The 18,151-nt window shown below is 46.7% G+C and overlaps 1 protein-coding gene across 1 annotated transcript in view; it reads left to right on the forward strand.

The window, feature by feature from the left end:
• LOC143294152 (mitogen-activated protein kinase kinase kinase 13-like) overlaps nucleotides 1–18,151 on the forward strand; it is a 64,158-nt gene that overhangs the window by 25,875 nt on the left and 20,132 nt on the right. The window contains exon 2 of the mRNA XM_076605587.1: nucleotides 8,947–9,272. Within this exon, the coding sequence (XP_076461702.1) occupies nucleotides 9,022–9,272 (251 nt within the window). The 5' untranslated portion in view covers nucleotides 8,947–9,021. The remainder of the gene's footprint in view (nucleotides 1–8,946; nucleotides 9,273–18,151) is intronic.

An 18,151-nucleotide genomic window follows, 5' to 3' on the forward strand; every position in this document is an offset into this window, starting at 1 on the left:
AAATTGTAGATAAATGCAAACCGCATTATACTTTATAGTTTTTCGGAATAAGACGATCTGTGCTTTCTAATCAATCGACTTGGAAAGCCCATCGCAGCAGTCGATCGCATTTCTAAATCACATATGCTTGGATTACATTTTACTGAATAAGAATTGGAAGAAAATAGAAAACCAGTTCGGCGGTTCAAACTGTCCCGGCACGGCTTCCGAATCGGCGTTCTAACCAGTGTTTTAAACTTGGATCACAAGCTTGAAGATTAGGCCGGTCAGCCCGAATTAAATGCAGATTAGTGCCCCCCCCCCCCTTTTTTTTTCTTCTTCCTTGTCACAGGTAATGGACGGAATTACAAAAGAAACGTCGTGTCGAGGGGGGGGTAGTCTGGCATTGTCCCTGTGTGTTCTTACTGCACCTGCACACAAGCTGCTTAGCGGCATTGCCAAGATCGATGTACCCAGCTTTGTTAAAAATAAAATTGATGTTTTTGAGGGGTGCGCGTCGGGGCTGCGGGGATTGGAGTTGGTTGGTTGCGTGGGGAGGGGAAGGGTTATGCTGCCTGATCTGGATGGTGCATGCTTTTGACGATCGTTAAGATTTGTTTACTTTTAAAAAATTTTTTTTTTAAAGTGATTATTTTATGGTCTGATTTAATGCTGGCTTTTCAATATGAAATCAGTTGTTTACCCTGTATTGCATTAGATTGTTTTGTTTTGTATTGTTTTGTATGATTTTGTATTGTATTATTATTTTGTAATGCATTGGAATGAATTGTAAATCGTTGTCCTGTATATCTTTCTCTTTAAATCAATTTCCTCGGGAGTTGCTTCGGTCTTTTCTATGAAAGCATTGGAACATAAATGCTATTGGTTTTCTTTACTCATGAAACGAAAATTAAAAACAAACAGACTTAACAAAAACCTTTTAGAAAGTTTTTTTTCTACACGACTTCGATCCCAACCCCTCGATGTCACAGTTGTTTCACAGCTCTTTCAACTCTGGCCTTAACCACCCCCTCCCCCCTGCATGTGTATGTATACAAGTTAAAAAAAAATGACAAAAGATTGATTGTTTATAGTTTTCATATAGTTTTATTGTTCATCATTTTGAATTGCAGTTATGCAGTGGAAAGGATATGGAAGTGGAAGCAATGCCATTCCCTTCGCACCCACCGCAATGAAGTTCATGTTTCTCAAAGTGTTGCCCACCCACTGAGATAGTGACACCAGAAACACCAAGACACAACATCTATGAACAGAGACAGGGAAGGGGTGGACACAGGGAGGGTGGGGTGGGCGGTTAAGGAGGGGGGTGTGGGGGCAGGGGAGAGAAGGGTGGAGGGCATGGACTACACAGCCTTCAATGTAAAGATTTGCCGATCCGTTGAGACGGAAGCACTGAAACCACACCCAGTACCTTAATGAAAGGAAACAGACCAAGGGGAGTTGGGGTATTGGACTGTGATTGGACTGGGTCATGGGTGGGTCAAGGACGCTGCTGCTGGGGGAGTGGTGTGGGGAAGGAAGGCCTGGAGATGGGTGGGGGTGTCAGACAGAGACGTTTGCAGTGCCAGAACAGGAGGAGGCTGATCAGCGAACATGTGAACTGGAAAGGTTTTCACGTGAAGCCAAGGGGTTCATTTATTTCAAGTCTTGTGTTTCTCGGAATGGTTGGGTTGCTCACGTGCCAGTATGCGTGTGAGCGTGTGTCTGGCTTGTCAGCCCAGGAACACAGCATTTATACTGGTAGGTATCAACTGTCTGTCGACAGCCGAGTTAGTTTACTACTGGTATGGCTTAAACTGTATTTATGCCTACGTTGAATTATCGAGAAATGATGGCATCTTTTTAAAGAAAACAGGATGAACATGTACATGTACCTGTCAACCCAGTGAACAACGTATACCTACCTACGTACCTACCTATACCCAGCCACACAACAATACGCCATAAATAAGCAGTCAATTTTGCTGCTTAAAGTAAAATTAGACACTAAACTTAAGCACGTCCTACCTGTTTCGCTTCCTTTGAGGTAAATGAGAACTGAGTGACAAAACCAAAAAATAATTTACAGTCTGTTGTTGTGCGTATCCACTGAAGCTCCCAAAACATCATTATGATTAGGTATCATCAGTCACTTTCCACGAATTATTCTTCTCGACTGTGTTTTCTTCTACTTCCAGCGAAAAGCTCCCAAGACTTCAAGACTTCCAAAAACATAAAATGAAGACAGTTGGGGAACGTGGTTGTAGTTTCACTGCCATTAGTTAAGTAATTCAAACTCGATGTCCGCTGAAACCCCAACTCTGAGTGAATACAAAAATTGTCTCATGACATATTCATGTTGCCAGGCATTCCCTTAGGTATATCATAGGTTCTTTGTGTTGTTGTGCATGAACTGTGTGAGTGGAGTGTGCACAGCGCTCTGAGTTGCATTGCAAAAGATTATGTACTGAAAACGATTCCTCATTGTCATCTTCGTTAAAAAGCTTTCCACACACTTGTTATGTGGCCACGTAAAAAGAGCAAATGGCCTTGCTAAAACAATTCCTCAAAGAACTGTTGGGGGTTCGGAGACGGAGAGACAGACAAAAACAAAACAAAAAACAAACAAACAAAAAAACCAACAACAAAAAATGATGGACTGACAGCATCGCGAAATGGACATCAGAACCATTTGCAAGAGACCCAGGATGTGACACATAACCAACAGACCTGGAGGAATCTGGAGGTGCCCCACTGACTGTTCGCAAAGTTAAAACAAATACCTCATTTGCTCCCATTTTGATTTTCTGCGCTGTCGCCAGTGTTTCTCAAATAGTTCAGGGCCATCGGTTATTACGTTTATACAAAACGTGACCGTCTCTGCTGCTGCTGCTGCTACTGCTGCTGCTGTTGCGGCCGACTTTGGTTTAACTCTTTGTTCTGTTCAACAGGCTAAGAGGAGAGTGACGAGGAGAGGGGCAGCTGGGAGGGTCGGGTGGAGGGGGCGGGGACTATCAGAACGAGAGCTGTTGCGTCCCCTTAATGCCTGGCTGTGGCCATGGAATTAACAAGTATCAATAATTCATCCGGGGGATCCCTCTCTCTCTAGCCCCGCCGCTTAATGCTCTGTAATGCATGGTAATGCAGGATGCCAGAGATAATGACGATGCACGGCGCGCTGAGTGGTGGTGGTGGTTGTGTGTGTGTGTGTGTGTGTGTGTGTGTGTGAGAGAGAGAGAGTTTCCCGTTATTCTTTCTGTCTTCCCCTCCCCTCCACTTTCATCTCACCCACCTCTCTCTTCCTTCTCTCTCTCTCTCTCTCTCTCTCTCTCTCTCTCAACAATACACGCGCGTGCGAAGCTCATAGTGCGTAACGAGGAAACAAGGCAGCCGGGACATTGTAACCGTAATAATTGTGCTGTTGCCTTCCTCGACGCCTGTGTACACTCCAAATATTCGCATATCTTTTATCAGTCGGCCTGTCTCTCTTCTTTTCAGAGTCCCAGGACTTCACACTCTGTCTCCAACAGTCCCAACTGCGGTGAGCGGAGGTCTTATCTGAAGCAGCCATCTTTTTGAGAACAGTGGCCGGTAAAGTTGTCAGTGTGGTTAGTTCTCGGCCACGTCTGCCTCTGGAGGCTTCACTTAATAATTGACATTGATCATCTGCACAGACACGCACCTGCAAGCGCTCGCGCGCTTACTCTTTCTTTCACGCACACACACACACACACACACATACACACACACACACGGTACTCACCCTCTCTTTCTATCTCTCTCTCACACATACATACACATGCAAAAGCATAACTCACATACATACATACTCTCACACACAGAAGCACGCACACACGCGCGCGAACATGTACACACACACACACACACACACACACACTCACACTCACACACACACACACACACAGATAAAAAAAAGAAGAAAAAAAAGAGAAAGAACTCGAATCAGATCTAGCAGGCCTGGCCAAGTCTGGGGCAAAGATCGATGAGACAGACAGACAGACAGTTATCGTGGTGGAAGCCCACAGCTCTTGCTTTGAAATGATGACTACAATCAGCGACAGCATCAAACATTCAGTGGTATCGAAACACAGTCTCTCTCTCTCTCTCTCTCTCTCTGTCTTTCTCCTGTCGGCCGCAGCGACTGCCTGCTGTTCCCTTCGCTGCATGCCTTTTGTTCAGGCTGAGTGTGTGAAGGTTGAGTGCCACAGGAAATCACCAAAAGCACCGAATGGATGGGTATCCGGATGGGGGTGTGTTGCTTCTACAGGAAGGAGGGGAGGGGTTGTAATGAGCACTGTGTAGATGGGTGGGTGGGTGGATGGATGTGTGTGTGTGTGTGTTGACACAAGCGCGCGTGCATGCGGGTATGTTGTGCTCAGATAGCATGTCGTGTATGTTGTGCATCATGTATGTTGTGCTCAGATAGTATGTCGTGCTAAGATACATGTCGTGTATGTTGTGCTTCGTGTATGTTGTGCTCAGATATCGTGCTCAGATAGCATGTCGTGTATGTTGTGCTCAGATATCGTGCTCAGATAGCATGTCGTGTATGTTGTGCATCGTGGATGTTGTGCTCAGATAACATGTCGTGTATGTTGTGCTCAGATAGCATGTTGTGGATTGTGTGCAGTATTTTCTGTCATTATGTGCGTGCGTGTGTGTAATTACGTGTGTGAAAACACGTGTTTGTTCTCTTTCTCCACTCGCTCACTCCTGTCTGACACCCCTTTCCCCACCCACACAACTTTCCTTTTCATCGTTCCTCGAGAACAGGCTTCCTCGTGAATAGGCTTTCTGTTCCTTCCCCATGCCCCCGCCCTCCATCCTCATGGTTGTCCTTCCCGTCTCCCTCTGTGTGTGTGTGTGTGTGTGTGTGTGCGCGCGCGCGCGCGCTTGTGTGTGTTGCGCTCAGCACGTGTGTATTGTGTGCAATTGCATGTGCTCAGCTTCAGCGTCAGTGTGTGTGTGTTCTGGTTCGTTTGGAAAATGTGCGGGCGTACTTGTTTAAATGAAAAACACTTTTTGTGTGCGCGCATGTTTGCATGTGTTTCTGTGTGTTAGTGTGCATGTACGCGCGCGTGTATATGCTTGCGTGTGTGCATGCGTGCGCGTTGGGAGCCTGAGGAAGAAGGTGGGAGGATCGAACGGGTTGTCTGACTCCCCCTTGATTCCGTTTCTGTATTGTAGTGGAAAAGGCTGTCGTGTCGCCCTAGCAAATGGGATTGAGGTTGGGGGAAAGGGGGGTGGGGGGTGGGCAGCAGATCCCACGTCTGGCTCCCCAGCGGTGAACACCATCCATTATTCATCGAACACTGACTCTCACCATGATACACTCACCACCCCGGGCAGCTAAGCTGCCTGCACAAACCGTCCCTCCGCTTTGCCATGTGTGTATGTATGGCTTCCTTTACTGTGGTACATCACTGATGATACCAGAAAAGGGAAGCTAACAGTAACCTGAGAGAGAGAACTCAGAACTCAGAACTCGGAACTCATTTAATTGTCGTAAAACCATCATAGAAAGTATGGACACTATAAACTAAACACAACAAGCAAACAGAAAGTAAAAGCAATAAGTTGTGAGCACATGCAGGATATTCCATAAGACATAGTTATGGACTGCGAACTTTAAAGTATTCATATATGTATTTTGCCAGTTCTGGTTGGAAATAATTTTGTGGAGGGTGGAGGGAGAGACAGAGAGGTGGAAGAGAAAGAGATGGGGAGTGGGTGGGGAAAGAGAGAGGGGGAGAAAGATTGGGGAATTTGAGGGAGTAGGGGCTGGAGGGACGAGAAGATGGGCGAAGGAAGGGAAGAAGAGAAACAGGCGGGGAATGAGGTCGAGAGAAAGAGACAGGCAGAGGGAAAGAGCTACCAGGGAGGGAAGATATTGTGGAGATGGGCAGAGATGGGAGAGACAAAGAGATAGGGAGTGAAAGGGAGAGAGTGGAGAGCATGAGGGAAGAGGAAGAGTTGGGGAGCAAGATGGAGGGATGAGAAAGAGACAGGAGGGAGGGAACAGAGTGGAGGGGGGGGGGGGCAAGAAGATGGTAGAAGAAAGGGGGGAAACAGGCACCTGTACACACCGAGGAGAGAGAGAGAGAGAGATGGGGGAAAGTGAGGTTTACAGGGACAATGGGAAGGCCTGGTCAAGTGATCGAATTCCGATTTCAGCATGCGAGAGCTGTATTCACCCGAGCTCCCTTGTTTGTAAACAAACCAGGCGTTGCTGTGTTTACAGGTGTGTGTGTGTGTGTGCCATTTTGTGTGTGTGTGTGTGTGTGTGTGTGTGCCAGTGTGTGTTTGTTTGTGTGTGTGTGTGTGTGTGTGTGTGTGTGTGTATCTGAATCTGAATCTGGGCAGTCGCGATTGTTACTTGACAGACTGGGTGAGTTAAAAATAGATCTCCAGAGTGCATCGATCAGATTTAGTTCTGGAATTATTGTTCGCTCTCCTCTTTGTTTTCATTACATGGCTTTGGTGTGTGTGTGTGTGTGTGTGTGTGTGTGTGTGTGTGTGTGTGTGTGTGTTTGTGGACAGAATCAGAAAGCGCGCTTTAGTTGGGTTTTTTTATATGTTTTATTTATTTTTTTTTTTATCTTCCTGAACATGGGTATGAGTTGTTACTTAGTCATAATGAATATGGCTGGATGTTCGTCCGCTCTGCTAATTGAGAAGTGCTTGACTTGTGTTTATTTAGTTCAGTGCCGGTTGCTGTTGTTGTTTACAGTGCATACACCTACGCAAACGACATGATGACACAGGCAGACGCAGTGACAGACCGACAGACGCACAGACGAGTGCGCTCCGCAGACTAGCGCATTGTAGTGCTTTATGCTATCTACACCACCTGCCAGCATTAACACTGTACGTTCTGCCGTATGCGTTGATCGGCGCAGAGAGCTCAGAACCCATAGCTTTACTTTAAAAAAAACAATTCATGGACTGAGATTATATGCGTGTTAATGTAAATGAAACACAAAGACGCAGACGCTTGCACAGTTACCAAACCTTGATTATATAAAACTGCATGGAAACTGTCACCACGGACACGAACTCATCATTTGTCTACCATCACTCACTCACGCATTCCATCAAAGTGTGTGTGCGTGCGTGCATGTGTGTGTGTGTGTGCATTTGTGTTTGTGCATGTGTGTATGCGAGCGTGTACGCGTGTATATTTATCATTTATGTGGATGAAGACATCCACAAACATGCACTCAGCCCTACCATGGAGAAGTTGAGAGAGAGAGAGAGAGAGAGAGAGAGCTGCAGAAAGGAGCGTGGTCACGTGCTGATCTATGATGCAAGACCATTGAATTATTGATTGGAAGCTGCAGGTAGTGCAGTGTGGGAGGCAGAGTTCTCATCGCCATCTCCTCTCTTGACGTCAGTCGTAAAACTCTTCACAATGAGGCCCTTGCGTGAGATGCCTGCATGAGTTTGAGAGCTTTCCGTATGTGTTATGGGGAGGATGGTGAAGGGTGGGTGGGTTGGAGAGAGAGAGAGAGAGAGAGAGAGAGAGAGATGATGATGATGATGATGATGTTTTGATGTTTTATTGAGGAAACACATAAGGTTCGTTTCAATGGGGAGTTGAGAGAGAGAGAGAGATGATGATGATGATGATGATGATGAAGATGTTTTGAATATGTTTTATTGAAGAAACACATAGGGTTCATTTCAGTTGAGAGAGAGAGAGAGAGAGAGAGAGAGAGAGAGTGTGTGTGTGTGTGTGTGTGTGTGTTAGAAGAGTTCTGTGTTCTTATAGGCCGAAGTCCTTTTGGACCTGTTATCTGTTCAAACTAGACTTACCTGATCTTTTCTGTCCATTTTCAATTTCGAGGTCAAGAGAGGAGCAGTTAAAAACTAGTTCTTGAGAGATAGTGAAAACAACATGTAAGTAAAAGGGACATGTGAGTGAGTAATGTTGAAGTAAATTTATCCTTCTTCTGTTCACAACACAGGCATACATATATATACATGGTGACAGGAAGGCAGACAGATAGATGTACCCCCCACCCATACACGCACGCATGCACACGCACATCTTGTGCACACACGCTTGCATACACACACGCACACGCACGCACGCACGCGCTCACACACACTCACACACACGCTCACACACACACACACACACACACACACACACACACACACACACACACACACACACACACACACAAAGTCTGTGTGTCAGCATCTCTCACTGTACAGTTGCAACACTGATGGTCCTGATACTGATACCATGCGTTATGTTTACCGTTGCCTAGTACATTGACACCAAGCAAACTGTCTTGCATTATCAGGAAGTACTCCACACAGTGACAGAAGTGTCATGACTTTTGCTGCTGTGTTGATAGAGAAAAGCAGAAGGCAGTGCGGTGGTTCTGCCACAAAACTCCTGGTTATTCCATTGCATTAATTCTTTTTTCTGATGAAGATGACGATCATCATCATTATTATTCGTATTCTTATCGTTGTCGTTCTTTGTGTTTTTTTGTTTTTTTTATCCCTTTACTGTATCATCATCATCATCGTCATCATCACCATTATCATCATTATTCGTATTCTTATCGTTGTAGTTGATGCCGTTGTCGTTGTTTTGTGTGGGTTTTTTTTCCTTTACTGTAAACTTTTGATTTTATTTTTCATTATTTGACCTGCTTCTCTCTCTCTCTCTCTCTCTCTCTCTCTCTCTCTCTCTGTCACTCTCTCTCTCTCTCTCTCTCTCTCTCTCTCTCTCTCTCTCTGTCTCTCTCTCTCTCTCTCCGTCTTCTCTTTTCATTCCACTTCTTCAGTATTCGCTGTTGACATTGCAAGTGCTGCGCTGGGTTAAGAGTTGTCTTGGGGAAAGCTGGTTTGAAGTGTGGGGTTTTAAACAGGCAGGCAGGAAACAAACACAGAGAGTGATGCCATGCACATATGATTACTGTCGTGCAGGTGGTGTGGCAGGTAGGAGCAGCAGCATCAGCGTGAGCAGCAGCAGCAGCAGCCAGGAGGGGCTAATCCGGGAGGATGACTCTAGAACGTAACATGCAGCCCCCTCACGCCTCCTGCCCGGACACCATGGCCACGGGCGCCGCGCGGAGCACCGCTTCCGCCACCACCGCCGTCATGGTCCCCGGCACCTTCTCCTCCAGCGACGTGTCGCCGCCCTCCGGCGGCAACGGCAACAGCAGCAAGAAGGACGAGCCCATGTACAGCCGCAACTCCCCCAACACCCTGCACGTCCTTACCACCAGCTCCGACTTCGAGTTCTCTAACAGGTTGGTGCGGCTGGCTAGGTTTTAAGGGTCCCCTGGCTAGGTTTTAAGGGTCTCTTGAGTTCTCTAACAGGCTGATGCGGCTGGCTAGGTTTTAAGGATCCCTTGAGTTATGTAACATGTTGGTATGGCTGGCTAGGTTTTAAGGGTCCCTTGAGTTCTCTAACAGGCTGATGCGGCTGGCTAGGTTTTAAGGATCCCTTGAGTTCTGTAACATGTTGGTACGGCTGGCTAGGTTTTAAGGGTCCCTTGAGTTGTACTCTAACATGCAGGTGTGGCTGGCTAGGTTTAAAGGGTCCCCTGTTCTCTAACAGGTTGGTGTGGCTGGCTAGGTTTTAAGGGTCCCCGGAGTTCTCCAACAGGTTGGTGCAGCTGGCTGGGTCTTAAGCATCCCCTCCCCCGCCCTTCATCGTTAGGGGGAACAGTAACATGATTCACAGTGTTGTATGTCTGTCTTTCATCATTGTGTATCAACATGTCTCAACACTTCTGCGCGCCCTCACCACCTGCACCAAGAGTTCTCCAGCAGGTTGGTGGGGACAGCTAGGCTGCTTGTGGGAAGTGTACAGGATTTAGTCAGTTGTATATCTGTGTGTCATTGTATTTCTCAACCTTTCCAAATGTTTCTCCTGCATGTCCTCACCACTAGTCTATTGTCTGGTTTGCCTGCTTCATCCATTCAGTCCCTTCAGCTCATACAAAATTCAGCTGCCCGACTCGTCCTCAGAAAGAAAAGATCTGAGCACATCACTCTTCTTTTGCAACATCTCCACTGGCTCCCTGTCTCACACCGAATAAAGTACAAGATCAGCACTCTATGCTACAAATGTATTCACAAATCAGCCCCTTCCTATCTCTGTGGCTGCCTTCACCTCTACACTCCATCTCGCTCAGTACGATCAGCTTCGGATCCACTCCACTTACGCATACCCAGATTCAAACTCTCGACTGTTGGCCGCCGTTCTTTCTCTGTCTCTGGACCTTGCAATTGGAATGAACTTCCTCTCTCGCTTCGTCAAGTCTCCACACTTAGCTCTTTCATGTCTGGCCTTAAAACCCACCTCTTCCCAAAATAGCCTCCCTTCCCTGTCTCTTCCTTGTCTTTAGTTTCTCCAGTTTTAGAGTTATGCGTGCGTGAGAATGACTGGTGCGAAAGTGCTTAGATTTGTTTCTGCACAAGATTCAGCGCTATATAAGTACCATTATTATTATTATTATTACTAGCTTCGGCTTTTAGTTCTGAAGCAGGATGGTGGGGAATGCTAGGTTTTAAGCCCCCACCAACCGCGGTCCTGTCATCTATCCTTATTGTTTGGGGATGCGTGCAAAGTTCTGTAGGTTGTGTGTCAAGTCTGCCATTGCATGCATGCCCTCATCACCTGCTGTGGCTTAGAATTCTCCGACAGGCCTGTCAGTCGATCAACTGAACATAATTTCAGCACACTGACCAGCATCAGTCTTACTGTTTGTCAGGGCAAATTTAGGTTTGATCTGTTTATTTCGTAAGGAATTACAGCTTGAAGGAATTCGGAAATGATGCAGCATTCAGTTGCTCAGAAACGATGATGGCCTTGCTCTAACTAGGCTAAGGACTATTGTGTAAAAGTGATAATGGACTGTGACACTTGATGCCACTGAGTGGTGATGTGCCGAAACTGCAATGCCTTTGACTTTCATTGTGGAAATGATGATATGACAGACAGGAAAGGGGATGAATATGGAATGTTTTGAGAGCAGTGTGCAAAGTTCATTTGAATGCCTTGCTAACGTTGTCAAAATGGCGTCGACTAGTAGATGTCCAGGCGTTATGAAAGTATTCCTTGGTGTTGTTGTTTAAGTGTGCTTGTTGAAGGGAAATTGAGAGCAGGAGTGAGTGAGAGTTTGAATGGACATTGAGAGTGATAGCGAGCGAGAAATAGAATGAGAACATTTCTTTTGCGTATATCACTGAGACCCATTCCCCTCTTCTTCCTTTTCTTCTTCTTCTCCTTCCACTGCTTGTTCAGTTTCTTTTTCTTTTCATTTCTCCATTTCTCCTTCCTTTTATACGGACTAAGAACACAGCAAGAGATTTATCGACACATTTTTCCTAAAATCGCCGTCTGCCTGGGAAAAGGGAAAACAGATTAAAGGAAACTAGATCAAGGTGAAAACATGTGGACATCGATCGCGATCGGAGGAGGAAGGTTGATAGGCCGCAGAGTCCGTGGCCTGCAAATGGTGGTGGCTTAAATGGAACTTGGTACTGTGCTGGTGGCACTGAGACGTATATAACCGGTGTAGTATGCAGGTCATTGGCTGGTACTCGGGTAGCCCTGCCCACTCACCCCCCGCCCCCTATCCCCACCTCCCCTGCATGTAACAAGGCACCACGAAGACCTCACCAAGAGCAGGCCAAGCTCTCGTCGTTAGCAACAGCCAAGAGCGGGCCATAGTCTCTGGCATCAGACATGGATGCCGTGACAACCGTCGATTTAGAGCGGGGTGGGAGGAAGCGGTAAAAAAGAGTGATAATGGACTGTGACACTTGATGCCCCCAAATTGGGATCTGCACAAGCTGCGATAGCTCTGACGGTCAGAGTGGAAAGGATGGTATGATGGTGAGGAATGAGAGCAGGGGTTTAAAAAAAAAAAGGAGGGGGGAGGGGGGCTGAATGCTCTGATTGTGGTGTGTTGAATCATTGTTGAGGGGTCCTGGTTAACAGGTTTTTGCATGCTGACAAGTACAGCAGCGGTTCAGTGGTTATCAGTCTTTCATTGGGTTTTTTTTTATAAATATTTTTTTTTTTTACCTGTGTGTTAAATGAAGGGAGAGACAGACAGACAGACAGCACGAGAAGGACAGAGAAGGACAAAGACCGAGACAGAGAGGAGGCAATGGATACAACTACGGGACTATGCCCAACACAATAGTTATCTGCCTGTGTCCTGGCTTTGTTTTCAGTGCCTTGGGCACGTTGTACTTTGCAGATGGTGGTCGTATTCACTATCATTCTCAACACGCTCCCCTCCTCCTCCCTGACACAAACGTTTATGCACACTTTGTATGCTGATACATGTAGGAGTGAGCATCTTTGGCAGGCAGAAACCAGTTCTCTCCAGAGGCAGCAAAACTTTACAATTTGTGTATGTGTGTGTGTGTGTGTGAAGGGAGAGGGGCAGGGTGTTCAGCGTTGAATTATGTTCAAATAGTGCAGTTGTATCATTGGAAACTTCAGGACATTTTCCATGCACGCCCAGTGGCATTGATTCTGTTGGCAGATGGTTTCTGTCCATGACTTAGTGTCGCCAATGATGCCAGAAGGCAGCTGCATTACGCGATTTCTCTCTTTCTCTCTCTCTCTCTCTGTCTCTCTCTCTTCACCCCACGTACAACCCCCCCCCCCTCCCCCAAACAAATGAAGGACAGCAGATGCAGGTGAAAAATGAGCGGACACGGAGGAGCATTGACTGGCCGTTAGCAGAGGGCGGTGGCTAATGGAACCTGAGTGCCGTTCTGGGTGTCGGGTAGCCCAGCCCTGCCTCCCTGCCACCACGGTACGGAGACATCCATCAGCATGGCTACATCCCTTTGACAGGCCAGAGCTGGCATGGCCGCTGTCTCTGGCATTAGGCACGCGTGGCGTGACTACCTTCAGTTCAGAAAGGACGGGAGGAAGGGGCAGAAAGTGTTAATGGACCGGGATACCCGATGCCCTCCCAGCCCAGTTGTGATCTGCAGGGGCAGTTAAACACGGACCGTTATTGGGCAAGTGATGACATGACGGAGAGGAAGGAGGTTGGGTGGCGGAGGGGGAAAGCACTGACCGTGACCTGTTGAATGATTTTTTTTTGTGGGATTGTTGCCAGCGTGTGTTGCGTGTGACCAAATGCTCCATGGGTTTAGTGGGGCATCGTTGTCTTCTGTGGTTGTAATTTAGCGGTGTTCTTGACTAAAGATGGGGAGATCAAGAGTGGAGGCAATGCCTTAAAAAAAGGAAAAAAGAAAAGAAAAAAGGGGGGTGGGGATGGGGTTTCAGATACGGTATGCCCATGTCCACTTACCACGAACTTGGGCCACAGGCACAGATGGCCTTTGACACAGCGTTCGTGTCCCTTCCCACCCTCTCCACACATCCACCTCCTCTCATTAACACACACATGCATACACTGTGAGCATACGTAAACATCTGTTATCGGAAGAAGTCCAAAATGCTGTTCAAAAAGACTGAATCTAGCCAAGTTAAGGCCCTTTCACACAGTGTGTGTGTGTGTGTGTGTGTGTGTGTGTGTGTTCAGTAACACGAATACATCAGTCTCTATTCGAGTTGAAAAAAAGTGTGAAATGATTTTACGGAAACATTTCATGCTCACCCAGAGGTATCAGTTGTGAGGGCAGATGGTTTCTTTCCCTGTCACCGTGTCCCGAGTGACACCAGACGGCAACCGCATTACAATGTTTCTCTCTCTCTCTCTCATCCCTCTTCTCTGTCTCTCTGTTTCTGTTTCTCTATCTGTCTGTCTGTCTGTCTGTCTCTCTCTCTCTCTCACTTTCTCTCTCTCATTCAAACAGGAGCAAGTGTTCAGATAGTGGGTGGGGGTTGGGGGGGGGGGGGAGCCTAGGCCTGATGACGTCCCTGTGGATGTTGTGTTTAGAATTAACCCCCGGTTCTCCCTTTCACCATCCAGCGAGAGAGGGGGCTCAGAGGTGGCAGTTTAGACATCACGCCGCTAATTAGCTAACAGCCGTGTGCGATCAGCCTTGCATCAGGTTGCTGATGAATAATGGAGCGGAGCACCCAACATCCTCCTCCACTGTTCAGCCTCCCAGCATCTGCTCCGTCCACGAGGAAATCCCCAGCGACCCCGACGTGTCGGCTTGGGTTCGTCTTGCGTGATATTCCGGCCAAGGTCTCCGACTGTGCATTGAGAAGATGGCGTCGGCCGTGACATCTGCTAGCCAGTGAGGGTGAATGTCATAGGTCATTGAAGTTCGACGTCACCACTAATGGGGAGGAAAGGTGGGAGGGGGAGGGGTGGTGCCGTTGACTTGCTGTAACCTAATTGCTCGTAGCAGGCTGTGGTGGTGGTGGTTCGGGGAAAATTGGAATACTGTTATTGTGTTGCTGGCTTATATTTGATGCCCCACCGATCATTTGTTCACAACTCCGCCCCCTCCCTCCACCCACCTCTCTCTCTCTTTTGCTTCCTCCCTTAGTCCCTACCCCTTCTCCCGCACCAGGCCAGACCCCTCCACTCCCCACGTCTCCTCATCTCATTGCCTCTCAAGTATTGCAGTGTAATGGTGCTCTTAAAGCTAAGCGTTTGTGGTAAGGATGGAAGAAAGGAGGGTGATCAAAATTGGCAGGGGAAAGATGTGAGGGAGCACCGATTTCTGTGCATGTCCTGGCTAGGCCTCTTCTTCAGTACAGTGTATGCTGTGTGGAACATCAGCCCGAAATGGTCTGTCAGGGTGGCTTGCTCTAAGCCAGCAGTGTGTGTGTGTGTGTGTGTGTGTGTTAGTGTGGGTGTGTGGGTGGTTGTGGGCATAAGCATATGTGTTTGAGAGAGTGTGAATGAATGAGTGAGTGAGTGAGTGAGAGAATGGTTTATTCATCTGTGCCAAACCCTATCTTGAAGGGGAATATTAATATCAGATAAATTTTATGAAACGGGGAATGTGGACATCACAAAGACGATGTTCTGATCATACATAACTGAGAGACAATATGAGAGAAACATAGAGAGTGAATACGAATGAGCAATTCAACAAAGGACAATACTTGTGAAGGGGTGTGTGTTAACAAGTTCTGTTTTAGAGAAAATAAAGAATTCTTTTATCTTTTGTACATACACGGCTGCAATCCCAACAACATCAAAACTACTGAGTGTTGTTTATTCATTTTGTTTTTCTCTTATTTTTTGCTATAATTCTTTTCTTTTATTTTGCTGCCCCTTACATTAACACCGTTTCAGTGACATTACTCCCATGCTGCTAATTCCGAGTGTCCACAGCCACACGTACGTTCGTCTGCTGCGGTCACAGCGTTGGCAGTCCATCTACTTATCTATTACATTCTTTTGCATTCATTGGCTGCATCTTCCATGGTCACTCATGATATATAGATATATCTGTATGTATATTTAGATATCTATCTATCTATATATAAACACAGAGAGAGAGTGAGAGGGAGAGAGAGAGAGAGAGAGATGTAATAATTGGCTTTCACTGGTATGACCACTTTTGCCCCGCTATGCAGGCAGTCATACTTTATTTTAGGGGTATGTGCATGCTGGGTATGTTAGTGTCTCCTTGATTAACCCACCGGACTGGTACATCAATTACCGGATCTTTAACGTGCATGCTTGATGATCTGCATGACTACGCACATGAAGGGGGTTCAGGCACCAACAGAATTTGCACATTAGTTGTCATGGGAGATCTGGAAAAAAAAGAAGAAGAAGAAATCTTCACTTTTAACCCACCAGGTGCCATGATCAGGATTGGAACCCAAGACTCTCAGAGACAACCAAATGCTCTAAGCTAATTGGCTGTTGCACCTGTATATATTTATGTATATCTGGGGATGGGGGGAGTTAAAGTGACAGAAAGAGATAACTGGGTAAAAAATAGGTGGTGTTGGAGGGGACAGCCCAGGAGAGGGTGGGAGAAGAGAGGAGAAAGGTCATATTTCTCCTTCCTCTTATACGGACTAAGGGCACAGCAAGAGATTTATCGACACATTATATGTGTGCAACATACACTCACATTATATGTGTGCAGCATGCACCATGTGCAGCATGCACTTAGCGCACGTAAAAGAACCCACGGCAACAGAAGGGTTGTTCCTGGCAAAATTATGTAGAAAAATCCACTTCGATAGGAAAAACAAATAAATCTGCACGCAGGAAAAAATACAAAAAAGGGTGGCACAGTAGTATAGCGACGTGCTCTCCCTGGGGAGAGCAGCCCGAATTTCACACAGAGAAATCTGTTGTGATAAAAAGAAATACAAATACGAATACAAATTTATCATCATCATTAACATCATCATCATCATCAGCAGCAGCAACAGCAGCAGCAGCAGCAACAGCAGCAGCAACAGCAGCAGCAGCAGCAACAGCAGCAGCAGCAGCAGCAGCAGCAACAGCAGCAGCAACAGCAGCAGCAGCAGCAGTGTTCGAGGCCAGACATGCCTGACAGTGGAGGGCCGAGGGAGGCAGTGTATAGATTTGGCATCAGGTTTCAGGTGTGGCTATCACTGATCAGTGTTTCCGTCGCCGCCAGGGAGGCTGGCTGGCAGGCACCATATCTTGTTCAGGCTATATTATTTCCGTCCCTGTTTTTTTCGTGTCGTGTAAACTTGTCTCTGTCCATGTCTCGCTACATACACACTCGTGTTACCATGCATAACAGTAAAGCTTTGCTGCTGGCTCTGATGGGTGTTTATTGGTCTCCACATGCTAGTGCTACAGATGCTTACCCGTGCATCTGCGTATGCATCTGTGTAGTGTGTGTGTGTGTACTGTTTGTGTGTGTGTGTGTGTGTGTGTGTGTGTGTATTAAGGGCGGTGGTGGTGGTAAATGGTAAGTGGTAAGACCCACTGTGCATGTTGTATTAAAAGCAAAGGCACAGAAACAAGGATCCTTGGTCTTTTCAACTTCTTTGCCCCAAATTGATAATTATGTATTTAATATCACCACCACCACCCCTTCTCTCTCTCTCTCTTTATCTGCCTGTCTACGTGGTCTTTCCTTCATTCTTTCGTTCTCTCTCTCTCCGTCTGTCCTTTTTAGGGGGTATTGGGGGTATGTCATCTTTCATTTTTTCCTGTTCTTTCAAGGGCTGGATGAAAAAAACAACAACATTGTATATTTGGTGTCATATACTGTACCATGTCAAACTGATGCAAACTAGGCCTATTGGTTTGCTCTGCTTGGCCAAATTTCGCGCGGCTAACAGTGAAACTTCCTGCATTCTTGCGTTCTCTCTTAGATTTGTTACATCATATGAGTACATCCGTTTGCTTGTATCAAATAAGTTTACATTTGGGCCAACAGCAAAGTGAGAGCTGTATTATCAATGGTTCCTCCAGTCAATGGGAAATCATTTACAGCTTAGTCTTTTGTGAAGGACTATGACTCTCAAACTTGGAGGCAAAATTGCACTGGCTCTTAGTGCTGCAGCCTTGTGTGCTAGTTGGCCTTTGGGAACCACCCCAACGCCGACTGTCCTAAAACCCTCTTGGCTGAGAGAGTGGGGATGTAACTTGGGCAAGACACTCTCCACTATAATCAAATTCAAGCCCAAATAGTCGGAACAGCAGTTGCCTCCTCTGCTGTTCTGATGGTCATAGTCGGACACGACTGACTATCATATCAATGCACATGCAGGTGAGTGTGCTGTGACCTACATGTACATACAGGAAACCAGTGTTTGCTGGCCAAACATGATTATCATGTATACAGCACAGGACGAAAGGGTCACCATCAATCATGCACACTATATTCTGTGGTGTAAAAGGGGGAAGAAGAAGAAGAAGAACCGCTGCCAGGAGCGTGGTGGTGTGCAGGGCACTGTAGCGTATTGATCTTCCTCTCTACTGTTTTCTTCCCTGCTGCTGCTTTCTGAAGGTCAAAAGCCACCACCACACATCCCAAACTCTGTGTGGAAAAGTGGAAGAGAAGAGAGAGAGAGAGAGAGTTGGGTGGAGCGAAAGAGAGAGGAGGAGAGAAGCGTGGAAGATGGTAGGGATATAAAGAGATAGAAAGAGAGATGGAGGGAGGGAAAGAGAGTGTGTGTAAGAGAGGAGAGAGGGTTGAGAGAGAGAGAGGAGGAGAGAAGCGTGGAAGATGGTAGGGATAGAAAGAGATAGAAAGAGAGATGGAGGGAGGGAAAGAG

Source organism: Babylonia areolata, chromosome 1, assembly GCF_041734735.1.
Source record: "Babylonia areolata isolate BAREFJ2019XMU chromosome 1, ASM4173473v1, whole genome shotgun sequence".
NCBI lineage: Eukaryota > Metazoa > Mollusca > Gastropoda > Neogastropoda > Buccinidae > Babylonia > Babylonia areolata.